The sequence below is a fragment of the Neolamprologus brichardi genome, chromosome 9 (assembly GCF_056152115.1).
Source record: "Neolamprologus brichardi isolate AB-2024 chromosome 9, ASM5615211v1, whole genome shotgun sequence".
Taxonomy (NCBI): domain Eukaryota; kingdom Metazoa; phylum Chordata; class Actinopteri; order Cichliformes; family Cichlidae; genus Neolamprologus; species Neolamprologus brichardi.
In genome coordinates this window covers 23,408,381-23,436,273 of record NC_142112.1, presented here as the reverse complement: position 1 = coordinate 23,436,273, position 27,893 = coordinate 23,408,381, and the positions used below count along the sequence as shown (strand labels likewise).

General features: G+C 41.4%; 2 protein-coding genes across 3 annotated transcripts; one reads left to right on the top strand and one right to left on the bottom strand.

Moving 5' to 3' along the window:
- Window positions 1-41: 41 nt before the first annotated feature.
- On the top strand, window positions 42-22,835 carry ccdc191 (coiled-coil domain containing 191). The gene is made up of 17 exons (XM_087846151.1): window positions 42-563; window positions 1,050-1,088; window positions 1,222-1,357; window positions 1,475-1,627; window positions 2,904-3,082; window positions 3,217-3,440; window positions 4,698-4,842; window positions 5,720-5,910; window positions 6,073-6,316; window positions 7,261-7,691; window positions 9,863-9,954; window positions 10,245-10,327; window positions 10,648-10,749; window positions 10,882-11,025; window positions 11,561-11,713; window positions 13,339-13,493; window positions 15,035-22,835. The coding sequence occupies exons 1-17, from the start codon at window positions 498-500 to the stop codon at window positions 15,174-15,176; spliced, it is 2,679 nt and encodes an 892-aa protein (XP_087702277.1). The 5' UTR covers window positions 42-497; the 3' UTR covers window positions 15,177-22,835.
- Window positions 15,229-26,857, bottom strand: zdhhc23b (zDHHC palmitoyltransferase 23b). Of its 2 annotated transcripts, none has more exons than XM_035909367.2 (5): window positions 26,506-26,857; window positions 23,063-23,217; window positions 19,422-20,111; window positions 18,853-19,020; window positions 15,229-16,719 (listed from the first exon to the last, which is right to left on the bottom strand). In XM_035909367.2, exons 2-5 carry the CDS (start codon window positions 23,197-23,199, stop codon window positions 16,452-16,454), a joined length of 1,263 nt encoding a protein of 420 aa, XP_035765260.2. In that variant the 5' UTR covers window positions 23,200-23,217; window positions 26,506-26,857; the 3' UTR covers window positions 15,229-16,451. The 2 variants fall into 2 exon arrangements, with proteins under 2 accessions (XP_035765260.2, XP_006794592.2); XM_006794529.3 differs by having other exon boundaries at window positions 26,588-26,857.
- Window positions 26,858-27,893: the final 1,036 nt, after the last annotated feature.

Genomic DNA, 27,893 nt, shown 5'->3' with positions numbered 1-27,893 from the left:
ATTATATTTTTAAAAATCGAATTAAACATTCTAATAATTAAACATTTTACATTAAATTGTCGAAAGACTTTAATTAGAAGCAAAGTATTTAACTACTTTATTAATACATGTTTGTTATCATTATTTTTTTTTTTTAATGAATTTCAGTTCTCACTGAAGGAGCCTAACAAGTTGCTATGGTGACCCAAGACGCTGAACGCCCAGCTACAGTCTTGTGGGAAACGTAGTCCCGAAAATCTTAATCTGTGGAACAGTCAGCCAAAAAAGAAAGCCAATTTACTCCATTACCCAGAATCCACCATAACAGTAACTCGACGAGAGTTATGCGTACCGCTTTTAGGTTTTCGAGCACTTTTTCTAATAACGTTTAAGCATATTTTGACGATAGAAATTGAAAAACGTTGACTGTTGCGCTTCGCGCACAATTTTAGTAGAGAAAAGACACCAACGTGATAACTGGGATTACATCATATTAAGGTGCAGTGCTGTATCAGGTGATGATGGCATTTCCAGGTCACAATCCTGACCTGTTTAGGTGGAGAAGAGTTGGCTCGGCAAACAAGGTAAGTCTAGTCTTTGGATTCGTGTAAATTCATAGACTGTGCTAAACTGAACGTTAGAGAGGGAAATAATTTGGCTAAATGCCCTTTGAAGAATAAAGAAGAAAAAGCACATCTGTTATTACCGTGTATAAACTCGTGGCTCATGTCAGGGGCCCGTTCAGAAATGTCACCCGGCCCTATCTCTGATACTCACATGCTTGCAGGCAGCTAGCAATGGCACAGACTTTTGGAGGTGTGAGAAATGATTTTGAACTAATCTGCTGATTTGAAGCAGTGGCTAAGCTTTTCTGTGAAATAATCCGCAGACTTTAGGCTCTTGGCTCAGCCTCCAATTTGCAGACTGCCACAGCAGCTCAAGGTGTCTCTGAGCCTGTCTAGGCATTTTTAAGCACTCAAAGGTGACCATGAGGCCAGCATTTTTTTGTGTGTGAGAGCTCTTTGGTGTTTCTTACAGAGAATATTAGCTTACACTAATCTTTTTTTCAGATTCACATAAAGAAAGGTGATATTGATCAGTGGAAGAAGGTAAGAAATGTGTGTGCTCAGTTATATATATTTTTTATTTATTATTGAGTTGAATGTCTTTGGGGGTTTGGGAATTGTGTGACGAAATTGTTAACTTCAGCTTTGCATGTGTGTGTCCTTTCCCTGACCTCAGCGAGTGGAGATGGCCTCAGAGTTTGCTGTGTCGGAAGTCTTCTCACACAAAAAACCTCATTCAGGAATCAGCAGCCTAGCTGTACCATTGCAAAGCACTGAACAGCTGAGAGATCATGACGAGGCTTACAGTGAAGGTAGGTACCTTATAATAAATAATCATAATAAATAACCTGTCTGTGTAGAAATGCTATCTATATAACCACACAGTACAGCAAGAGGGATGATGATATATGGCCTGTTGTTTGTTGCAGCTCAGGCCCTTTTAGGTGACTGGCTGAGTAATAAGCTGCGGCTGGAGTTGGAGTTGGAGGATGAAGATGACCTGATGTGCTCTGCTGAGAGGACAGGCACAGCTGCATCAGCTAGTGCTGTGCCTGCTGCTTTAAACTACAACAACTTTGATGGTATAAAATATTACTTGATGAGATAACCCAAAACTCATTATTTATTAAGACCTTCTCCATTAGACCTGTGGCCCTGATGGACGAGGCGGTACAGAACACCTTTAAAGAAACATTGACCTCTAGAAGATTTACTCATGATTATGGAAGGCTCATTCAAAATTCAGTGTGGGTTTTATATTGCTTCAAATGGCCTCTGACTGCTAGGCTTTATAAGAGTATTCAAAACAATCAGTACTGTAGTACTGTGCAAAGGTCTCAGGCCACCGCTCATTTATTTTTATTATTAAGCTTCCAAAGAACCATACTTTCTTGTAGTTTTTTTAAAGTGACCAATAGTTCTCCAGGTCTCAATGTTTTTCTATATAAACGTATATCAAAGTACACTAGAACTGGACTGAAAATCAGTGGCAACAGGTTTGATGGAGTGATGATTCCAAGTTTGAAAATTTTGGTTCAAATCATCAACATATATGGAGTAGGTCAGGAGAGAGGTGCAACATTTATGTGTTAAACATGTTTTATGCTCTGTCATGATTTGGGGCTGTATTTCACCAGTGGTGTTAGGGGTCTTGTAAAAGTTGATGGAATTATGACCTCAGAAAAATAGGATCAAATTTTGATCCACCATTGCAACGCCATCTGGAATGCATTTGACCGGCAGCAAAAAAAACACACGATGGAACATTGTCAGTCATGGATTGGCCTTCCCAGAGCATGGATCTCAACATTATTGTATTGAGGCAGTGTGAGAGCATCTTGACAGAGAACATAAGAAAAGTTAGCCAGCATCTAAATAAGAACTTTAAATGTATTTTAAGAAACCTGGAGAGCTATTCCTGAACACTACTTTAAGAAATTAGAAGAAAACTGCCTAACAGAGTTCAGGCTGTGTTGACAAATCAAGGTGTTTGTACCAAATATCGACTTTCAAGCATTCAGTTCATTAGGATTGTACAAACTGTTTTTGCCTTTTATACTGCATGCACATTTTATGATAAATTAATTCACATTTCCTGCAAAATATAAAGGTGGCTGAAGACTTTTGCACAGTACTATTTCAGTCTGCATTACAGTACCATTGGACAAAATGTTGCCTGACTTGGGCATCACACCATTAATCTTACAAGTATTGTGCAAGGAATTAAAAGCACTGGTTTCCAAGATAGAAGGAAATTAATATTAAAGCTCGAAATGTTGAAAAATGGTCATCAATAATGTGAAATACAGTCTTTTACAAGTACTTCAGTTGTCATATTTCTTTTCCAAAAATACTTAGAACTCTATAACTGCCTTGTCGAGGAAGAAGAGCAGTCAGCTGTCAAAGGCTTCCTACAAGACCTCATGGAGCAGGAGCTGTTGGACTCCAGGATGATGGAGGATTTGGCACTTGATGCTCATCAAACCAGAAAAAGATTTAGAGACCCGATCGTTACCATGGAAGCCCGACACCAACAGGTAGTCCGTGTCAAGAGATGCAAATGCTGAAGGTTTGGCTGTTGCTGTTGTGATGCATGCCGCTGAGCAAATCATCTGATGTGTGTTCGTGTGGTGTTTGCAATTGTACAAAATGCTGCTGAATTCCAACGCAGGTGCGAGAAAACAGGGCCCAACGGGAGGCTGAGAGACAGAGGCAGCAGAGAGAGAGGGATGTCCTACGAGCTGCCAGAGAGGAGGCGAAGAAGAGGGAACAAGAGGAGGAGATGAGGAAAAGGCAGGAGAAACGCAGGCAGGAGGAGATGGTTCAGCAGGAGATGGTGAGGCTGAGGCGGCATATGGAAGAGAGGAGAGGCCTGGAACAGACTGTTCGACAGAGGTAGGAAAAGGTTACAACAAGCCGATTGATCACGTAGCAGATCACATTGTTTGTGATCTGGCTTGTTTCACCTTCCTTCCTGGTGGAGAGAATGGATTAGTGGTAACCTGTTGACAAGGAGAGCTGTGATCAGCCGTATCAGTCTGGTGAGCAAAGATAAGGGTGTGTTGTAAATCATGCTCTCACTATGAGTGTAAGGCCTTTCTTTACCACAGGAAATGTGTCATAACTTTAAATATTCCTCATGGACAGCAGTCAGCAAGTGTCACAACATGGAAATAAACAGAAATCTTTAGATTTGCTATGCTGTCACTATAACATATTAATGATTTTTTTGTCTACAGTTAATAATACTGACAAACTAAAAGGCCATTTAAGGAATTAACAAGAGAGTTGAGACTTGAAGGATTATGGGAGGTGAAGTGTTTAGAAAGAGACCACACATTCTCTATGAACTACAAAATGACACAATATATGAAACTAAGAAAACGTACCACAAAAAACAGAAGATTTTATCCCAATTAGCATCATTGTGCTAACAGTCTCATGTTAGCTGGCAAGGCTAATGTTTGGCTACTATAAAACATGGATGATGGAAATAGCAACACCATTAGTGTTTCAGGTATTTGTACAGAAACCAAAAATGTAATAATGGTTATATGGAACTTAGAGGTTTGAGTATTGAACAGGTTGTTGTTGATTAGTAGTCTGGGTCTGTGTGGCTCAGATTGGGCCTTTTGTGTGCAACTATCCATGTAAGTAAGTGATCACTCCATGTACAGGCACTAAGTCTGATATCTTCTTGGACAGGTGTCCATGCAGCTTTCAGTTATTTCTGACCATTTCATAAACAACATGAAGCCCCTTTAGAGGAACAGTGTTATATTTTGTATATATTCATTTTTGCTTTATTTGTTCTTTTAAAATATACTTTAAGAAGTTTGTATTGCAGTCAAAATCAGATAAGGGCAGCACCATGGATGTTTATTTGGACATGAGATTTGACCTTATTACATAAAATGATGCTACAGTATCTCGTTCTCTTTATAATGACAGTGCTTTCTTGAGGTCAGAGGTCAAATGGGACATAATGTTTGGATTCAAACTATAGTGTGATATTTAGCATACCAGTACCATTTCTTAAATTTACACAGGTTTTTATGTTTGTATCTTCTGTGTTATGCACATTAAGTTTATGTATAATGAAATGTGCCACATAAATAAAATTGCCATTGTGTTTTATATATTAATGTACAGAGAGAGAGGAAGAGCAGAAGTGCAGATCACAGCCAGAAACCTCCATTCAGCTCCAACACCTCTCATTAAACAACAGCATGAGGACGCTAAGCGACTGTATCAAGAACAAATGATTCAAAGAAAGGTTCACATTAACAACCTTAAGGTTCGTACCTGGAAGCTAAGTATGTTTGTGTAAATACTGTAGATTCAGTTGTGTTAAGAAGTTTGCATACACTCGTCATGGTAGTATTGGGCTTTCACTGATTCCTTTGAACTGGTCTTGGTGGATTGACTGTACAGCAGACATTTTTATTGGTAAACTTGACAAGACCAAGGCCTATTAACTTTCCATTAGTGATAATAATTGGCTACAACTGGTAGTTTCTTTTTCACAGAATAAAAAGGATTTGTTTGACAACACTCACTGAACTGACCAATACTCAAAACAACAAGAAAGTCCAAGGAACTCAGGAAAAATCTAAGAAGAAAATATATTTACATAAATCGGCAAAGGTCACTTGGAACCATTTCTAAACAACTGCAGATTTCAAGATCAGTTCATACAGTTGTGCATACGTGCAAGTTATTCAGATTTGTCCCCAGTTTCTGAAATAAGACCCAAACTGTCACCCTCAAATAAGAGGAAATTGGTTAGGATATTCAGAGACCACCAAGTCTTGCCCTGAACTGGAAAGTGCTGGAATGCCAGTGTCTTGGCCTGGAGAAAGCTTTTATGGTCAGACAAGGCAAAGATTAGGCTCATTGGCCCCAATGACAAACCTAACAACACTGTACCAGCTGTCGAGCATGGTGGCAGTAGCATCGTGCTCTGAGACTGCTTTGCTGCCAGTGTCACTGGTACATTACACAAAGTGGATGGAATATTGAAGAAGGAGGACAGTTCAAGGAAATCATTAAAAGCCCAAAACTACTATGATATTTATGCCCATGATGACTGTTCATGAACGTCTGACCACAACTGTAGGTTGCTATTATATATGTGAATTTATGTTTCGCATGAATTTGTGTATATGGTTTAGTGTCTGCAAAGGCATTTCTCTGGGTGGTATTCAGTCGTGCTAGACCGAAGGCTACGTATGGGTAAGGCCAAGGCTCTCTATGACTGGAAGAGGCAGCTAAAAGCATGGCGGGCGTGGCGAGCGGTGGTGTGGGCAGAACGAAAGCAGCGCGAGGTGGCAAGAACAGAGGAAGCACTGCGAATCGAAAGCAGGCAAGAACCAGAGATTGTAAACATTAAAGTAAAAAAATCAAGCTATTAATTGAGAGTATCTTAGCAGGTCACTCATTGACTGAGAAGCATTTATATCCAGGGTGCAGTGACCCAGCAGTAATTGAGGGCAAGAAATATGATCACATCCGTATCCTCCTCCAGACAGTGCCAGCTGGCTGCTGAAAGTGACCGAAGGCGGTTGCTACGGCGATGTCTGAATGAGTGGCAGCTATGGTGTCGGACGGAGAAGGAACAACGTGAGCTTTTGGCCCGGCAGCAGGAAATCAAACAAAAGATGGCTGCTCTAATCAGTGCTGCATCAGCAAGCAAACTCAAGGCCACAGAAAGTCCGGCTTATCGGCCAATAATGGCCCCACCGGAGGCACCGAACCGGACCACAGAGAAGGTGAGACTCACAAATCCTCATGTCATCAGCAACGGTGCACTCTCTTCATTAATGATTCCCACTGAACACAATCTGAAAAATATTACAGGGAGTGAAATCATGACTTAAACATCAGCTTTGATAGGCGGTGCTGAAAGCCTAATTACAGAGGCAATTACTGAGTTTTGGAGCTTAACTGAATGAAAAAAATTCCCTTTTAACGTTCCTCTTTGCATGAATTAACCTGACCTTTACTCAGCCCTTCAGCCAAAGAAGGTTTTCCTCCTGAAATATTTACAACTCTTTAGAGAGCATACACACTCACATCCTGGGGTCACAAGAGAGGTCGTACCTTCTTTTATTGTTTTATGGTACAGCAAACACAAGAAGTTTTAGTCTAAGTGCCTTTTGTTTAGATGAACTGCTGGACTTCCAGGCCAGCAGATTTTGGGAAGTCATTTATGTGGTCACATCTTGACCCCCGCCCCACACACACACACACAGATACCTACAAATACACACAGATACACACCCTTTGTTCACGTGTACGCCTATAAGATATCCTATATTAATGAACCAATGCATATTCATGTAACCACAATAAAAGGAGTGCTATAGGGAACCTGGCTGAGAGTCTGATGGAGGTCAAGTGGGCGGAACGACACTTGGCTCCAGTTGGGTCTCCCTCGGGCACGAGTAACACAAAGAACTTTGGTGACTTGTGTCTTGCTTTTGCTGTGTAGTAGATTTGTCTTGAACATTCCAGCAAATAGGTTTATGCTACAAACCTATCAGAGACTTTTTCTGTTAATGTATCAGAATTCTAGAAGGACAAAGTCTTAGTAAAGTTTGAGCAGCCTTGAGAGACCAAGAGAAACTTTTACTGCATCCGTGTTGTCGCCTTAGGCTCTATGTGACCCTGGCTTCTATGTAAAATCCCACCTTCTCTTTTCTATTCTCCTCAGGAAGATCGCTACAGCTCTGACACTTTAGCCCCCGAGACCTCTGCACTACCTCAGGAAAACAACCTTATGATTACTGCAGCCCGGCCCTCTCAACCGTGGCAGGTGACCCGACGCCATGCAGCACCCACAGCTGCTGAGCTCCACAGGGCATGGCAGAGAGAGGAGGAGGAGGAGGAGGGTGGTGCCTGCGCCCGTTCAGTATCGGTATCACCAGGCAGCAGGTTTGAAAACAGACATGCTGCCCAGAAGCAGATCATCGCACGACAGAGGAAGCTGCTGAAAGAGCAGCAAGAGCAAATTACCCGGCTGAAACAGGAGCAGAACATGAGGGGCTTGACGCTGGAAATGGAGAGAGCTGCAAAAGTTACCCAGTCAACAATGCTCGGAGGCTCGAGACCAAAGAGTCGCAATGTTGACACCAAGGTGCAGAGGTATGTTCAGTGCATATCACATGAACCGGTTAGCTCCAGATGAGTGTGAATCATTTTATAAGTAATACGTATTTAAACTGAGTGTTTATTTGTTTGTGACACCAAACAGCCAACCCTGTGTCATAAGCAGTTTTTATAGATCCACCCTGCCATAAGGCACCTTTTATAAAGGATTTAAAAGCTGCAATTATTGGATTTTTCACTGAATGATAAATAATTAACTAATGTTCTGCAGGTCCATTATAAGCCAAAAAGTAACTTCTGGGCTGTCAGTTTGTGCTATTAAGTTATAAATAATTAAGTCATTAATAAATGCTTTTAGTTTCTGTCTTTTGTTAGTCTATCCAGTCTGCTGATGCCAAATGTTTCTAATTTCATAACAAATTAAAGCAAAGTATAATTTTTGCAAAGTCTTGAATAATTAGTATACATAGTGTCCATCTATCCATCCATCCTTTATAACTTCTGCTCATTTATAGTTCCAGATTTACATTTCCTGTTTCGCTTTTTCCTTGTGAAGCCCGAGGTACTCTCAGGCCAGCTGAAAAATATCGTTTTGCAGTGAGTTCAGGGTCTAACAAAAGGTGTCCTCGTTGTTGGTTGTTCCCTACAAAAGCGTCAGGTGGAGCTGTGCTGGAGACGATCCTGGTCACTGCCCAAACCACCTCACTGGCTTCTTTCGACCTTAATGTGGTGGAGGAATTTATTTGCCCTTGTGATTCGCCGGTCTGTTTTTTCTAGGGGTATAACCGTTTTGAGGTGGAGAGCGGGCTTTTTTGGACTTTATTTGATAGAACAGTGAAGACTAGACATGAAAATAGGATAGAGATTGGGGGAAGGACATGCAACAAAGTGTCCTGGTTGAGACTCGAATGCGGGACACTGGATTGAGCCTTTCAGCTTATGATTGCCTGCTCAACCAAGTAAGCTAAACTGGTGTCACAACTTTAAAATCTGATTAGGAACCCAAAGCAAGGTGGAAAAAGTCCAGATGAACTGGATGTATATAAGCTCCAGTGCCGCTTCATGAACAGGGAAACTGGTGTCCCCTCCTGAAGCCCCCCTGCAGGAAAAGACATTTGGCTCAGGTGCAGTGAAAGCTGTGAGCCTTGCAAAGGCAGATTCTGAGCATCGTGACACGCTGGACCGTCATTGAACAATCAGTTCATGCTTAAAAATCCTGTACAAACATACAACTTACAAACTCCACACAAAAAGGCCCAAGCTGAGCAGAAGGTTCAAAGCCAAAACCTGCTTGGTATGAAGACACACTGCACCACCATGCCTACCTGTAGCTTGTAAATGTGTATACAAATGTACTGCTGTGCTTTCTCATGAATCAGCTGTGGAACGGGTCCACATGAAGAAGGACGGAGCCCACTGAGAGAGACTTTTCACAGCCTGTATGTACAGTTTGGATGAAGCCAAGGAGGGATGACCTTTCACTGTGCATTATTTAAACTTGAAATGTTCGTGTGACAGATGTTGAAATGAAACCATGTTTGGTTGGTTCCTCAGGCTTAGAGATTTAGAGCCTGTGCTGTTTAGGTTGATCCCGTCTACTAAATTGTTTCACATACTATATTTAACCTGGCTTCACACTCAGCCTTGTGTAAGACTAAGTAACTCCACACACTCCGAATTTGTTAACAGCTCTGAAACCTCTCAAGATGAGTAATCACTGTTTGTTCACTTCTCTTTCCTCGGTGCAGACTAATGGCAGAACAAGTGGAAAGGTTTATTTGTGTGAACACCTCATTAGGTAAAGTTAAAAGGAACCAATATTTCATATGTGTAGTTTGGTACTACGGTACAGATAATTACGGGTTCCATAATATAGATGAAGATGCACTGCGGTACAATCTGTTACCCGATAACAGCTTTTGTTATTAATATAAATCATGGAGGAGAAGATAAAAGAAACAGATGAAGTTTAAACTTTAGAATGAGTAAAAGGAAAGAAAAAGTTTATGACTGCTACAGGGGGAATACACTCTCCAAGCAGTGTATATAGTAACAGAAGAAAGCTCGGCACATTGGAGTTCATTTACAGATTTACAGACAATCTAATGTATGTCAGTCAAGTTTGGCTTTGGTCATTACCTTTCTGAGTAACACTTGCCAGGAACAGTATCAGACAGACTTCTGACAGGCCTTTGTTTCTGTTGCAGGGCACCGAGAGGGACTGGAGAACCTGACAGTCAGAGTGCACCTTCAAGCAAAGCTGTCACGCTGCAGACATGCCCCCATCCACTCACCACAGGTCAGTATTAAAAGTAGCTCATTGTGCAGGGGAACTTGCACGTTCACACACGCACAGAAAGTTCATTTCCATCTCCCAAAGATGTGGTGAAGCACTGCTGTAGCTCTTTTATTCAGGAAATTAAGTGACTCCGAGTCACACTTGTGAGCAGTTTACATTTGTGGGCATAAGGGCCGATGTGTTCGTGTTCAGAATGAAAAGTGTAAGAAAGAAACGTGTACATGACCAATCACTGGACTGCACAGAAGAAAACCTTGTCATCCGCTCACTTTCCCTCCGTCTCTCTGAAGCCATGGAGGCCCGAGCACGTCAGCGAGCAGAGCGAAGGAAGGAAATTGAGGAACTCAAGAGGAAGAAAAAAGAAGAAAAGCTGGTAAGCTGAAAGGTCATTTTCTGGGGAAATGTGGGGTTTTTTGCAGCAGCAGCTGTGGTTCAAGTGGTGGCTCTGATTTCCCATGGGTTGGTGGTTTGATTCCCTGCTCCTCATTGTTTGTAACTGATCTCAGGAAAGACATGAAGCCGGGAGTGTGTGTGAATAGGTGAATGAGAAACCAATAGTAAAGCAGTAGAAGCCAGCTAAGGTTAAAATGCACTCCATAAGTGCAGACCTCTTACCATTTTTATTTTGGGACTTCCAAAACAGCTGTCGTTAAAAAAAACACATCTAAATTTAATGGCAAACACAACTTTCAGGCTCAGATGGAAGCCGCTGAAGAGCTCAGGCTGAGGGAGGAGGAGGAGGAGAAACGCAAAGCAGCAGAAAGACGACGGGAGGAGAAAAGGCTGGAAAGAGAGGTGAGGTGTACTTCATATTTTATGGATGTACCCAAAAAAGCTGAACTTCGTGGGTCTGAGTACAAGAAGCGGTTCTCTCATGTGACTCCCTGCAGAATATTAAAAATAATCTCGCTTTGTGTTTCTGCACAGAGAGAAGAGGAGAAACAGAGACAACTGAAAAGGCAACGGGAGCTGATGGCACTGGCCCGCCAACACCACTGCAGAACGTTGTTGCTGCGGCGGGGCCTGGCGCCATGGAAACGCCTCATTCAGCTCAGACAAGCCAGCGTGGAGGTAAATCACCTGTCCTGTCTATTTCAGCTGTCAGTCTACAGCGACACAGGGAGCCAGCAAGTGCTATTGTATTTCTGGCTGTGAGGAGTAAACTAAAAACATGTATTTGACTTTAACACCATTAATGTGTTAAAGTGGCAATTGTGAGCAATGTACACAATAACTGACAATTGTGAGCAATACACAAACTGCTCTGGTTTTTAAAAAAAATAAATTATTGTTGCTCAAAAACCGAGCCAAAGGCAAATCTACGACACACTTTGGATGTGAAAGTGCAGAAGGAATACGTCCAAACAAAAGCTTTCTAGCAGCACTCCCTTGACATCATCACTATTTCATCCTCCAAATGTTCCTGTCTTAGCAAAGCTTAACAAATGAACGCAGAAAACCTTTTGTATTCATGTTTCAGAGCTTGTTATAAAACCTCTCTGTTTGGCTGCGAGTACATGGCTTTTCTACCTGGCACATATGATTGAGTTTACATTCACGAGTGCACACTGGTGCTTTTCCCCCCCTCTTTTTCATTCCCTGCCAGCTGGCCGAGCGTCATCACAATTTCATCCTCCTGAGGCGGTGCACATTAGGCTGGCAGCAATCAGCAAGAGAGTCTGTGTCTGACAAAGAAGCTTGTGCTGACCAACTGCACCAGCACTTTTTGCTTCGGAGGAGCTTAACCTGCTGGAAAAGGGTGCGTATACACCTGCACACATACAGACGCCATCTGGGGCTGACTAAAAGAAATACCTTTTTCCTAATCTCCCCTTTTCTACCTGCTCAGTCATATTTTCATTTTTCCAGTCTGTATGAGTGACAGGTTAAAGGAAAGAAGCCAGCCCTGTGCCTCTGTTTTGCTGGCATGACTTGGGTACACGAGAGGGATCAATGCAAATCAATACAAAGTTCTTTCCTACCACGAGACATTCCTGTGTTCATGTGACTTCTCTCTCCCAGTTGATAATAAACCATCCACAGGGCGATATGGGTTACTGATCAGCTTGATGAGTATGAAAATAATGGAAATCATCTGCTGTGACCTTCTGAGTCACCAGCTCCCCAGTCACCACCCACACTATCAGAAAAACATCAAATAAGGAGACAACCAACGCTTATAATAGATTTTCCTTTAGTTTTTCAACCATCTTTTATATCCTGATTTCTTAGTGGTTTTTAAAAAAATATTTTTCACACTTACATGTTTCAGGTCAAAAAACATTAACATTAGACAAAGATAACTGATTAAATACTAAATGCATTTTTTCTATGTGGAAAAAAATAATTGCCCTTCTTGTTAAATCACGAATTAACTGTGATTAAGAGCAATTTTTGGAAAAGCTGAGTTCAGTTTCCTAATTCAGTTGTCTAATTACCTGACCTATTCAATCAAGAAATCACCAAAACAGAATCTGTCTGGCAAAGTCAAGTAGACTCCAAGAGGTGATTGACTCATCCCAGAGGTCATGTCATGGCACACCCTGGACAGGTCAGCAGTCTTTCACAGGGCTAACACATAGAAACAGACAGCCATTCGCACTCAGATTCACACCTATGGGCAATTTATAGTTACCACTTAACCTAATCCCACTAACTGCATGTCTTTGGACTGTGGGAGGAAGCCGGAGTACCTGTAGAGAACCCACACAAACTCGGGGAGAACATGCCGACTCCACACAGAAAGACCCTGATGGTGGAATTGAAATCAGGACCTTCTTGCTTCCCCCCCCCCCAAAAAAAAGTAATAAAAACTAACACAGCACTTCATAAAAAGAACACCAACACCATACCAACAGTGTCGAGGCTGCTTTAATACTTCAGGACATGGGCGATTTGCCGTAATTGATAGAACCATAAATTCTGCTACCAGAAAATCCTGAAGGAGAATTTATGGCCATCACTTTGTCCTGAAGCTCAAGAGCACTTAGGTTATTCAGCAGGACAATGATCCAAAACACACCAGCAAGTCCACCTCTGAATGGCTAAAAAAGAAATAAAAATGAAGCTGTTGGGACGGCTTAATCACACTCTGGCCTCAAATCAGACTACGATGCTCTGGCGTGACCATAAACTGGCTGGTCAGCCTTCAATGTGGCTGCTAAAGGTGGCACAATCAGTTTTTAGGTTTATGGGAAAATAACCTTTTCACAAGGCATCAAGATGATGTTTGATGATCTGAAACATGTAACTGTGATGAATACCAAAAAAACTAAGAAATCGAGAAAAGGAAAAATACTTTTTCACAGCATTGTGCATCTCATCCTATAATTTTTGTTCACTTTCACTGTATTCCTATTTGTAAGCAAGTGTTGTTCATTCCAGCTGAGAGACATACAGATAATTCAGGAAGAGCGAGCCAAGCGCTTCTATCGCACACGCACTCTGAGGAGGTTTCTGCTGGCGCTGCTGGACCACGTGACTCAGGAGAGGCTGGTGGAGTGGGAGCATCAGGAGCTGGCTCTGGAGCATAATGACAGGTCTGCTACCCCTGACTTTGCCATATGTTCACAATAATATAACCAGCCAAGTGGGTGTTATTATATTTAACAACTTGAAAGAACTTTAATTACAAGTTAAACTGCGGAATCAGAACAGTCTTTGCAGCTCTTAGAGAAAGGACAGGGCCTGCAAGCCTTTGAAGATGTAAACATTCATTTGACCTCTAGGCATTTTCAATAAGAGACTCTCAAGACCTCAAGTAGCCCTGAAAAAATAGATTTACTAGGAAGTTGTGTAGATGGTAATTCTATAATATAATGCAGAAGCAGTTTCTGGATATTCACCAATATGAAATATAAAGTGCATCTTTTTTTTCCATCTTCCTTTTCCAGTGTAACTTCCTCTGCATTAGACAGAAAATTTATACCACCATCTCCTTGACTCTGGTGCACTACCTCATATTTGCTGTTAGCTGCAAATGTCTTTTCATATCATGATTAATGGAGTCTGTTGGGATGCTTTTGTAGCTCAGTGTGTAGCGCTCCTAAACGGGCCACGTTTCTGCAATAATAGCCTTTGTAGATACCCAAAAGTCAATAAATCTGGGGAGTAATTGTGATATAGCGGTCTTATATAAAACCATCTGTACTTGTATGGTCTCCCTAAATGCTAGAGCCAGCATGCTAACATGCTGCTGTTCCTGCCATAAATCTGTTAAAGTAGCAAGCCAGAATTTACACAGACAAGATACTGCTTATATTCTTCTTTTCCTGGCTATTTTAATAATGATATACTCGCACTATTACCAAGCAGAAAGAAAGCAGAAAGCAAGCAGCAGGGTACAAATCTTGTGTCCCGTTAGTTGGTGTGACATACATGCTAATTTTTCAGATTCTAAACATTCTCATTGCTGGTTTGTTCAGATTTGTCCTTAGTTTAGCATCACAGCTTCCACTAATTACAAGGTACAACAGTCCGCCACAACATCCATCCTTCCTCCTCTCAACCCAACCAGTCACGGTAAATGGCTGGCCATCCCTGAGCCTGGTTCTGCTGGAGATTTCTGCCTGTTAAAAGGGAGTTTTTCCTTCCCACTGTCGCCAAAGTGCTTGCTCATAGGAAGGCATATAATTGTTGGGTTTTTCTCTATATATAGATTGTAGGGTCTACCTTACAATATTAAATGCCTTGAGGTGACTGTTGTTGTGATTTGGCACAGTATAAATAAAATTGAATTGAACTGATATTAAAAATGACACCATGAGTCAATAATATTAATCAGTTTGTTACAATGCACAAATCTGCAGGGCTTTTTATAAGCAGCATTTGTAGGATTTAATGATCTGTCATTGCCACAAGTTGAGAATGTTTATAAACTTCAGCTTGTTAGGTGAAGTTCGCTAAATGGCCACAGGGTGCAAATGAATTCCCACCAGCTGCCTTGGTGCCGCTACCAACAAGCCCCAGAGTTACATGTGAGAACTTATTAGCCGTTGTCATGCTAGAGGTCCCTTTAATCCAGTTTGTTATTGCTCACTTGCTCTGTTCCCGTCTGTCCCTCCATCTGCCTGCATATCAGACGAGTGCTGCGGCAATGTTTCCTGGCCTGGAGGCAACTTCCATGTTTGCTGCGCAAGGAAAGAGAGAAGGACGAGCGGAGGGAAAAGCTGTGCCGCAAAGTGACTGAGGTTCTCCCGGATTTCTGCTCCCATCCACTGTAACGCCTCTGGGAAGATCGACAGAACGGGCAACGTACTGCATACTGATGCAGGCGACACGCAAACATCTCAGCATCACTCTGGAAGATGACACACTGCACACTTCTTACATTTATTTTATAAAATATTTTCACAGAAACACAAATCGACCAGAGCAATTATTGGAATACAAAAAAACAAAAAAAACAAAAAAAACCTTTAATGCCTGTGAGAACCAAAAGCAGTGAAAAACTCATTTCTAACTGATGCCAAAACATATTGATTCATTTGCGTTTTCCATTTATCTAAGAGTTGTTCCATTTCTGAGTCAGTTTTGAAAAGAGTCAAAGTAACCGTGTGGTAATAACTAAGCAATCAGCTGCTGTGGAACTTCAAATTAGCTGGCCTGTCTGGCCTGTGCCAAAATGTTTCAATTAGTTGTGATAAATATCCATGAATTCTTTCACAAGGCCAAGTAAGGTCAAGTGCAGTCTGTTTGTGAATGATGAAAAGGTTATAGTGAGCACTGGAGAACCTCTTTGAATATCCTATCTGTGCACTCAGAGGCATCATCTTGTGCTGTGTTCAGACAAAATGTCCCCACCAGGACCAGCAGATTGGAGTTATTGTCTCGCATCAAGGCACTACGAAGGAGGGGAGACATAAGGTCAGCCTTCTAGTCAAGGAAGACATCCAGCGTGAAGGACTAGTAATATTTGTTTGGCAGAGGTGACGTATATGACCAGCTGCATAGAGAAGATCCTGCATGTCCTTCACATTCATGGCAGTATGTGCATCTTATGGGCGTGAGTAGTTGTTATTGCTAAGTGTCAAAGTCAGTGCAACTCCATATGTTGCATTAAAAACGTAGCAGCTCTGAGGTTTGCTGCCAGCAGCACGTCCAATCAATTAAAAGGAGTCATGCTGCCATCCAGTGGGCACTAACACACCAGCAGCCACAATTCCCAAACTTTAAACAGCATTGTTGGGGTGGCTGTAGCTCAGGTGGCAGAGCGGATCAACCACTAACCAGAAGGTTGGTGGTTCAATCCCAGGCTGCTCCAGTCTGCATGCCAAATATCCTTGGGCAAGATACTAACCCCATGTTGCTCTCCGATGCATCCATCGGAGTGTGAATGTGTATGAATGTTAGCTACTTAGCACTTAAGTTTAGAAGTGCTTGTGTGAATGGGTGTGATTGGGTGAATGAATTAGCTGTATAAAGCGCTTTGAGTGCTCGGACAGAGTAGAAAAGCGCTATATAAGAACCAGTCCATTTACCATTGCATCACAAGTCTCTCACACCAAGTCAGTGGGAGAGGGGGGAATCACTTTGTCTCCCATGCTCATGAACTCAGACCAGTTGCCACGGAAACCTCGGGAATAGGCGCCAGTGTTCACGACAAGTCCCCAGTAGGCGCTGCGAGCGGTTTTCTCTCGCAGGGCGATGCGGGCTTCGCGCTCGGTCACGTTGTAGCTGACGTTGATGAGCTGTATCGCCAGCAGGTGAAGCAACCCGCCCGTCACAATGCTGCTGTACCACGCACAGGTGAAGCAAAGAGCAGTGCTGGAACACAGACAAGGACGGAGGTAGTCAATTTTTTTCTTTTTTTACCAGCAAAAGGGTTTTATTTTCATGCTCAGCCACTTTCAAAGATAAAATATTTAGTGTAACCAGTTTAAAAGGGTGTAAATGGACACATCGCAGTTAAAAGAACCAGTATTTTTACATATTGAAGGCATGATACTCATTCACAGTTTGCCTGTTTTTAACTCTGAGTTCAGTAGCAGTGCCAGTACTAGTCATTTGAACTACTTCACATGCATGCTCGTTGCTCTGAGCAAAAACTGTGAATCTTTCTCCAACAGCTTAATGGGCACTGCTTCAAGGTACTCTTGAAAGTGATTCAGTAGAGCGAAAAAAGCCAGACACTCAATATGCTCATGGAAGGTCCTGACTTACTTCTGGTAGTTCTGGGAAAAGTATTAAATGGCTGCGCAGTGGGTCAGTGAGGATCTTAATTGCTGTGAAAAAGGCTGTCAACCCTATTTTCTGTGGACTCTATCTCAGCTGTGAGTGTTTATTTAAGCACAGGTACTGACGCTGTGCAGTTAAGATGTTTAATTTTGTTCACAGGGCAACAATACAGAGGCTCCTAATTTTAATTAATAAGGCACTGTGAATACATATATTGATTACATTACATTTTAAGGAAACCTGCCTATAGAGCCTGATTTATTTATTATGCTCTTTCTAGTATATATACTAGTGCAGAGTATATAATCTGTTCCATTTGTTTGGGTACCTAGGGTTGCTAAGCATTTGACCTTAACATTCATTGTTAGGACACAAAGTCAAACCATATCGAGTAATAGATCACATGAGAGCTGTACAACACACTTTTTACGACATCACAATGACGCCGTAACAGACTAATTCCATCATATTGGAATATGGACAACATACTGGAGATCAATGAGAAGGCGAATGAGGAAATAAATTACATGTATGATCACCTGTGATGAAATAATGAATTAAAAGTAAACTCAAACACTTCTCATTCATTTTTAGTTCACTTCCATATTTTAGGTCTCAGCATTAACCACGACAGGTCCACGTGGTCACTGAACATGTCATTATATACAAACCTTACTGAGCTGATTATAAACCTGTATTTACACAGATGCTTTTTACAGCAACACCAAGTCTTCTCTGCAAAAAAACAAAAAAGTTGAATTAAACTGTGTATTTCACGATAAAGCTGACGCCAAAGATAACGCCGCCACCATAAGCTAGTGTAGCAGTATATAGTGGCTTATGGTGGTGGCGTTATCCTTCCATTTGTCACCAGTGTTTCCTGATGTATGTGGGCCAATGCCTTGTTTTCATTCTGGATTTGATCTCTGTTTCAGAACCGTTACAGCCCTGATGCTAGTGCCAGAATTCAATTAGCTATGCATAAAAATCGGAAATCTTTACAGTTTCCAATCAATACACACATACATGCATAGTCATTTAAGGCTGCTCCCTTATTTCAAACAGTGAATGAATCTGAAAGTCACAACTTGGCACAGATTTGACACCAGATGTCCTTCCTGATGTAATGCCTAATGATGTATCCTGGCTCGGTGGAGATGTTTGACCATAATGCACAGGAAAACAAAACACATCATATCAGCACAAAAACCTTATGCTAACTATAAAGTGCAGTGGTGGAGGGAAAATGATTTGGGCTTGTTTTGTAGCCACAGAAACTGGACATGTTGCAGTCACTGATTTGACCGTGAAGTCCTCTGTGTACCAAAGTATTCTAGAGACAAATGTGAAGCCATCTGTCTGGCAGCTAAAGCTTGGTTTGAAACTGGGTCATGCAACAGGATGATGATCCGAAACATTGCAACAAATCTACAACAGAATAGTTGAAAAATAAAAGAATAAAGGTGTTGCAATGACCCAGACCTCAAACTGACTGAAATGCTGTGGTGGGACCTTCACAGAGCTCTGCATTAATTAATTCCTGCAAACCTCAATGAACTGAAGTAATGTGGTAAAGAAGAATGTGCCAAAATTCCTTCACAGCAACATGATAAAGCCAAACAGAAAATACCACTTCAAAGTTCTGCTAATAGTGGTTCTACAACCTCTTGATTAATGGGGTATACTTAGTTTTTGACAGGACTGTATGTCTGTTTCCACTACCTGTACTGGTTGTAGACTCCTGGGCAGTAGAGTAAGGCGAAGAGGAGATTTTGCCGTGGACACACACTCTGCAGCACCAGGCTGATTCCGTACAGGGACGTCAACAGGAAGAGGATGAGCGTGAGCAGAAAGCTGCGGTGATTGGCCTGCCCCACACAGCTGTTTATCCTGCCCCGACACAGACAGGAGGGGACGCACAAACACACGAGTACACACACAAGCAGACAAAACATTGTACTGAGACTCCAGGGTTACACTACACTACACACAAACATGCAGGAGCGTGCATGGTATAGAAGGAAGGCAGCAAGGAAATTGTGACGTTAACACAACATAGAAAAAAATATGGTGAGCTAGACACAAGAGAACAAAGATATTCATTCTCTCTGAGCTCATTACCTGCAAAGACAGAGTAACTTAACTCTTATAAATTAAAGGTGTTATTTTAGATCTGCGTGGTCTTTGTGCAGAAAAGAAGCAGGTCACAAACAAGACAACTTCAGTGTTTGAAGGAGAAGAAAGCAGTGATGACAGGCAGGTCAAGTGAGAGGAATTTGAATGGAACCCACCAGACACAGTGGTGGTCGAGACGCAGCACGCAGACACCACAGATGCGACAATGCCCCGCCCTGGGGGGCCGCACCATCCTGCATGCCTGACACCAGTTCTTTCGGTTGCTTTCCTTCATTTCTTCCTCCACATGCTCTGACACCCCAGCCCGGTTGGCTACAGTCATCGTCACATCCTGCCTCCCACCACTGAGGGAAGGGTTTCTGCCTGTGGGGGAGCTGTAATACGCCACCTTGCTGTGAACGGACTCTTCGTTTGGGCGCAGGATGCCCGGATCTCTCTTGGTGTGGAAAAGAGCCAGCAGGGTGAGGACGACCCCGACGCTTACCAGCACTAGCTGAAGCAGTCCAACATCCCCACGTGGAAACACCTCAGTGATGAACAAGTAGTACATGTACGCCAAGGAGAAAAGGGCCAGGCTGAGGAAGAAGAGGGTCCGTCCTTTCTTACGGTGGGTGAAATAGTAGTACCACAGCACTAAGCCCGGCAGAGCTGTCAGAACCACCATCCCGATCAGGAAATGGAGAGCAGCAAGGTGCAGCAGGGCAGGAAGGAGAAGAAGAGGAGGAATGATGGACAGGTCCACCTTGCGCGCTCCACCCCACAGCCACGGCACACGAATCCGATCTGTGACGACTGCAGCCACCTGTGACAGGGATTCAGGCTTCTGAGGTTCACTCTTCAGAATCCTGATGAAGTAACGGAAAAGCTGTAATACCTTTTTTTTTTTTAAAAATTAAAGTAACCATGTAGGGAACTTACTAAGATGTTTCAAGCACCTAAATATAAAGACAGAGAACTCAAATACAAATTATTCATTCATATTTTTTCATAATAAACAGCAGATTGCAATTACAATGTGATTTTTATACCCTGAGTGTCACTATGTGAAAAACCTGATATTGATGATACAATAAAGCATTCAGTCATCAGCATCAGCAGGACTCATGCTTCTGACTACCAAATTAGTCGACTAATGGAACTATCAAGAGCCCAACATCTACTGACGTGACGGCAAATGAAGCATTTCTTATTGGGCCATAAAGCTGCAACAAGCACAAATCACACCTGAGGCCAAAAATTATAGGTCTTCCCCTCTCTTCTACGACCCTCCCAACAGGAACACAAAAAAGCTTCATATTACAAAATATCTCAGAATAAGTGGGCCTCAATGAAAATGTGATTTTAATGGGGTACAGTGTTGGGCAAGTTACCTTGAAAAAGTAATTAATTATAGTTACTAGTTACTTCTTCAAAAAAGTAACTGAGTTACAAGATTCTAAAAGTAATTAATTACTTGAAAAGTAACTATTGCGTTACTTTAAAAAAATGTTTAATCCTCTGGGGTCCAGGGTAGATTTGGCCATTTTTAACTACTTTTAATGTTTCCTCTACATTTCACCTTTAAAAACTATTTACTTTGCCTTGTTTGGTATCATTCTTTTCAGCGAGTCTGAATTTACAGTTATGTTTTCATTTTGACATACTGTATTAACACAATTGATCTAAAATCAGACAAAAAAAATTATATCAGAGTAGAAAAAGTTATATTTTTTACTGTAACAACCACAAACATGTTTAATGACTCATATATTATAACTTTAAATGCAAATATAAATTGTCAATTTTAAAATCATACGCACAGGTTTTGCAGCCATTTACATTTTACCCCTTTTTTATAACAATTTCAAACTATTTACATAACAATCAGCTGTTCTGCATTCAATAAGATGCCGCACAAATTATTTGTGCCACTCCAAATATTGCTGTCCACTATAAAGGAGAACATCACAGCCTGGTACCTGCAGGTCTGACAGCAGCCGGTGTATCACTCCTATTCTCTACCTGGAGACAGCAGTCGCCTCATTGTTCTGACACACAACACAAAACTATCCACAACACTACACACTAACTACACAAGACAACACAGTAACTACACACCCCAAACACGCTAAACGTCACAAATCTCTCACATCTCAAAACTCGCTCTCTCTCTTTTTCTGCTGTCTCTCTCTCTCGCCATCACTCCTAAAACTTCCCCCTCTTCCTAAACAACCACATGTCATGTTGCCATATCATTTTTTGATTGGTCGACATGGTGCATTTTTCCAACAACACGAAAGGGCTGTTTTTTTTGTTGTTGTTTTTTGCTCATAAGCAGAGAGTGCTTGCTAGCTCTGTCCTAAACGTGACGAAACTATTCAGGAACAAACACCGCATATTTTGTTTATCATGACTCTGGTTTTACGTGGCCTATCAACACAATTTAAAAACTGGTATATATCACCTTGTTGCTTTGTCATCTTAAAGTGGTCATGTGATTGGCTTACCGAAACTACTTCATTCTTCCTCAGTCAAACAGCAGCACTCATGCGATTGTTTTGCTCCCTTAGCTCCAGGTGTTGTGCCAAAAAGTGATCGTCAGGCAGAAAGTGATTGCCGTCCGCGGGAGCGCGCGTAGCTGCTTAAAGCTGTAGCGCCCAGATCTTGGGGGGCCCTTATTACTTACATAGACAGCTGCTTCCATGCAACTGATATAAGGTGCAATCAGCTGAAGATCAGTCAGATCAATCAGTCTGTTTGTTGAAAAATAGTTTTCCTTGTTAGTAATGGTAACGGCGTTGTAACGATAGTTATAGTGATTAGTTAGATTACTCGTTACTGACAAAAGCAACGCCGTTATTTGTAACGCCGTTATTCCCATCACTGATGGGGTAGAAATAAAATTATCTGATATCTTTTGTTTTAGATAGACAGAACTAAGACAGTAGTTACATTTTTAAATTTACTTTCTGGGTTATAATTCTGTTAAAGCGTCTCTGTAAGAACAAGCATGACAGTTTGTGCCCTTTGCACATATAATGCAAGCAGCAGCAGAGAATTACGAGCACTTTCAGCTGTTCTGCTATGTGATTGTAAATGATTTGGCACAGTGTTTAAACCAGATGGCCTTCGTGACACAGCCCTTCCATTTATCTGGGTTTTGGACTGGGCACTGAGAGTACACGTGTACATGTGACCCCATGACACTGGGTTAATGTCTCCTCCCAGTGTCAAACCAAGGATCTTTCACATAGAGTCACTGATCCCAGCACTGCTATATTAGAAGCTTTGGTATGAAAATGATGTGATTCTCTTTGGATTTTGTCCAAAGAGTCCAGGAATTTGACCAAATTGTCTGATTTGTGTTTTGTTTTCTGTTTACTGTATATTATTTCTGTTGGTATGACAGGTCTTTAAAGGTTGCTCCTTTTTTTTTATAAACAAAGTTTTTTGTCTTGATTTAACTACAGTCTGTGTGTTTGTTGTAGTTATGTAGTTTTGTGAAAATCTCCTAAAGTCTGAACCAGTAAGATTTCAACTGTGATGTTAAATTGTTACTAAATTTATAAAATCTAAAAAAAACCATTAAAGAAACATGGACTTTAATCCTTAGCCGACTAACTTTTTTCATTCTCTCCTAAAAACTGATTATCTTTAGCAGGACCTGTGATTGGCCAAAAACAGCTCAGAGGAGGGACAGGAGTCTAGTTCAGATCAATCGAATTACAATTCACCTAAAGACTATTATGGATTTTCGTCGAAATACACCAAAAACAAGTTGTCTATCTTGGCTAAAATTAAATCTTGCATTTCCCACCTGTCACAGGCATCATCCAGGTCCTCACAGTCACAGCAGCAGGCTGCTACATGGCTGCGCTGTCCGTGTCTGTTCATGTATTCGCAGCAGCACAAGGCCGCCTCCTCCTCCAGCACCTTCTTGGCTTGCCTCTTCATTACAGAGAGCCCTGCAGCCTGTCAGAGGTTTTAAAAAAGGTAATGAGTACAAGGAAAGTGAAAAGTTGCAGATGATCAAAGGGAAGGGAAACATATTAAGTGAAAATACCTTTAAAAACCCACTTTGCTGAACTGACCTTTTCATGCAGCAGCTTACCAGACACTTGCATGCATTTTAGATGGTGGAGTGCTTCTGAACAGATTTCCACAGCACTTTCACTTCACTTCCTGTCCTCACATCTGTCACACATCTGTCACCCTTTAATGATTTACAGCAAATGATCAGTCCCCCCACCCCCGCACACTGGCTTGTTTATGTGGCACAGATGGATATGGATTTGGGTTGAGGTGGTGTCAGCAGTTATAGCAATGGCAGGTCTTAGGTGGCCTCTCAATCATGGCATGACAAAGTGGGGTTAATCCTTCAGCTGAGTTAAACCTCTATCTTTGGGAGGAATATGAATGAGCCTCTGATTAGCAATAAATCACAGAATGAAATTGTGTGTTATTATTAAAGCTCAGCCAGTAATCATGCTAACGTGTTAAAAAGGACATTTTGGGTCAGAAAAGGTTACCAGCATCTAATTAGGGTCCTTCCAGGCACCCTTGGATCTGTAAGAGCCTAAAGAGAGGACAGATTGGGTTACATGTACTGATTAATGGGTGCGTGCTAGCACCAAACAGCACATCTGCTCCCTGACAAATAAAGAAAAATACTGCTGCAAGGGCTTACAGTGTGACTGTTGCACTCAGCAATTTTACAGCTGTGGTGTTTAATGCTTTGGCCAAAAAGCTTTGCAGGGCAAAGCACATCATTTTGCTTCAATATCTAGGAATTGCTGTCGTTTAGGATGGAAGACATCACTTTTACAACTCTGATTATTAGCTGAAAGCAAATCAGCAACATTTTTCATAGTTAATAGTTCCAGATTACAACTGTCGAGGATGCTTGCTTTACTTATTTTATATATTTTTGCTGTAAACACCATATTTGTCTGACACAATCGAGGCTCATTCTCATCCTAGGCCAACCTCTCAATTTGAATGGGAAAATAAACAGCATAAAATAACATTCCCATTTGACTATATACCAGAGCCAAAGAAGTGTGACAAGGAAACCTCCAACAATGTCTCAGTGTCTCAATGCCTGTTGCTGACAAAGAAATGGAGATAGACTGATATACAATCACTCCAACCGATATACTCCAGTATCTGATATATTGTTTTTTTTTCACATACACACAAAACATAAACCAATGTACCTAACACTTGTTATGTGTACTTTTATGTGTATTTACTCGTTCACACTATGCTTGGATCAGGGTTTGTTACTGCTTTCTTACCAGGTTTGTTACCTTGTTACCAGCAGTGCCCTCTAGTGGACAAACTATGCAACATCAACAGTGATAGCGTGCCTGAATGGTGTTTCTCCCATTTCTTCTTTACTTTTTTCATTTATCAGCTGTTATAAATGTTGATACGGAGAGAGCTGCAAATTGATAATATCACGTAATAATATCAACTGTTACGCTATCAGTATTTTGTACCAAAAGCATGCCAACAGCAGCTAATAGGGTAGTGGTTTACACATTTGCCTAACAGCAGCAGATTGAATTCCTAAGCTACTGAGCTTCTTTCTGCACAATTTCAGTCAAATGTTAAAAAATGACTATAAAACACTGAGTACAGATGGATAAGGGTGGAAATACAGATCATGTTGAGCTCCGTGGGTTTAGGGAGTCATCGACTAAACGGGATTTGCATCTAATTATTAAAATAATCCCAACATTTGGAACATTAGTTTGTTTACTTTTAAGCTCATGAAAATGGAGGGACTACATAAAAAAGGCTGCAAATCCTCAGTTTTAGTGCAGACTTTTATTCTAAACCCTTTCTGAAAGTCCACACTTTAATTACATTTTGTCCATTTCATTACAAATACATTTAACTGGTGTAAAGCAGCAAAATTAGGAAGATTTTGTCACTGTCCAAATGACTGTACATTAAAAGGCATAGCTGCACAGTTAAATTCCTGAAGCTTGTAAAGACATAAAAAGTACTTAAAGTGGCCCCACCTCCACTCAGTGCTCGGCAGAAAGCAGGATTTACAACATCAGTCTTTGTACATGTGCAAAGACTCAAATAGTAAATGGACTGGTACTTATATAGGACCTTTCTACTCAAGTTAAGATACTACACGTCTCATTATCCCAATCACACACAATCACAGCACTTTTATGTATGCCTAACATTTACATAGTTAAGCTCCCATGGATGTATCCAGACCAACGCATGTTCCCATGGCTTCCTATTGGTAGAAGACCACCTTTGGGTTGTTTTTTTTTTCAGAGCAACAATATTCTCATACTTCCTAAAACGGGTCTGAATGTACCACTAGTGGTCAAGGAAGCTACACCTCGTTTGGAAGTCAGCTTCTTAGACACCTACACACCTGGCAACTGACCAACCAAAACACCATGCTAAACCTCCCAGGCAGAGGACCTAACAGCGGCTGGCTGTAGCTTAATATATACTTTATAGGTAGGATGACCAGATGTCCCACTTTATTATTCTTTCTCCCACCTCCCAATCCTACATACTGAGGGAATGTCCCACATGTTGCTTTCTCACAAGAAACAAGGCTGTAAAAGAGATGTGCTGATCCACAGAACCATCCCTACAGAAACCCAAAAATGATTACCACGCAGAACAGCAGCTGCGATTACAGATAACCAAAAGTTACAACAATTGTAGTGGCATATAAAAAAGTAAACAAGAGTTTTACACAAAAAACACACTAGCTTTCAGGTTATTTGTAGCCTTACTGCAAACTCCTTACCCCACATTTAGTCAGCATATATAGAGACTATCGAGTGTTATAAACATGAACATTCCATAGAAAACTATTGAGACAAGTGTTACTTCACAAAACTGCTGCTAGCTGCAACTTATGTTTTCAATGAAATTTTACTTAGGGTAGATGGGGAGCCAAGGTGGCATTAGAATAACTAAATGCACGCCTGCTTATGAATAATTAATTAACATCATCAGTTATTTTTGTCTGCAGCACATCTGCTCTAAACTATACCTTGCATAATAAACTTTTGTCCCAGTAACAGGATTCTGTGCTGACACATTCAGTAAAAATCAGTTTTTGTTGGAGACGCTGTGACTTTAAACTTGACTGAATGTAAATATTAGGACTTCACCGTTTTCCCTGGCATTTAACCCAATGAATCCTGCAGCTTGTCGGTAACATAATTACAGACTGCAGCTCACAGTTAACCGACGTTCACTTATTTTTACCTGCCAACAAGCCGCCGTCTCACCGGAGCGACACACTGCGTCAAAGCAGGTTTCACGACCCGACAAACCCGGGTAAACATACCTGCACACGGGGCTGCTACATGCCAGCCTCTAGAAATATCGACTGAAACGATTTTCCCCCGCCGTGCTTCTTCTCGGAAGCTCGTATCCGGTGTTTCTGCCGCTAAATGCAAGTCGCGTGAAGTGACCCCGGAACGGCGGCAACTGCTGGGGGCGGAGGCTGGGTTTGAGTGTCCGGCTCGGCTGGTGCTTCCTGCAGGAGCCGGGGGGTGTCTTCTGCGTGGACGTCCAGGTTTCGGTACACAGAGAAGTCCTGCTTCTTCCTCTCCAAACTGGCTGAACTGTTTCTGTACTGACGTCACATGAAGTGGCTTCTCCCCGCCCAGCCTACTCCCACACGATGCTGCTACTGCTGCATGCACAGCTGTGCTCAGGTGAAGTGCTGGAAAAGCTGTGTACCAATACTGCATCAAAACAAGCAGTCAGTTTAATGGTCTTTGTGAGAAGCTTCGTCCCGTTATAAATTAATTATAAGTAGCTTATCTTACTCTTGCACATTTGGTTATGCAAGAGAGAATGCCAACATTTTTTGGACTTTTATAACTTATATGCATGATATATGCATATAGGCATATATCATGCATATAGGCATGATTGATGATTGTGGACATGGCAGTTTAACACACGTGTGCTAAAAGAAAGTGATTATATTGGATACATAGCCATCTGATTGCTTTTAATATAGTTTAGTTTCCATAGTGTAATTTTTAGGTTTAGTTTTAATTGTTATAAGTTCCAGTTTTAGTCTTTAATTATTACTGTATGGAGAGCATATGTCACAGGCAAGATTTAGGAAAATTGACTCAGTCTTGTAGACTCAAAATCTCAAGAAGTAGTCCCATCAGTGCCTCATCAGATAAGCTGATGTTTTAACATTAATCTCAGTTCCTTCACATTGACTCAAATTGCAACAAATACTAGGAATGACCCACCTGAGCCTGAAATATTAGCTATCTGTGTACGTATCATATCCAAATGGAAACATTCAAGTAGTAATTTCTTTTTCCTATAAATTAATACTACAAATTAACTATTAATGCTCATATAAGGATAACAGCAATCCTGCCATACGCAATATAAATGAGTCTCCTTGCAGTTTAGTCCCTGCTATCACTACTGTAAGTGAATACTACAGAGGAAATAGAATTTCCTTTGAGGATGAATTAGGACAGACTTGTGGTCAATAATTAAATGCTCTCGATCATATTATGTTTCACCTGTGACAAAATAATGAAGACACATTTGGCTTTAGTCCCATTTAATCTTTTTCTTCCCCCAGCAGAGCATCTATGCAGCTCCTTCCAACA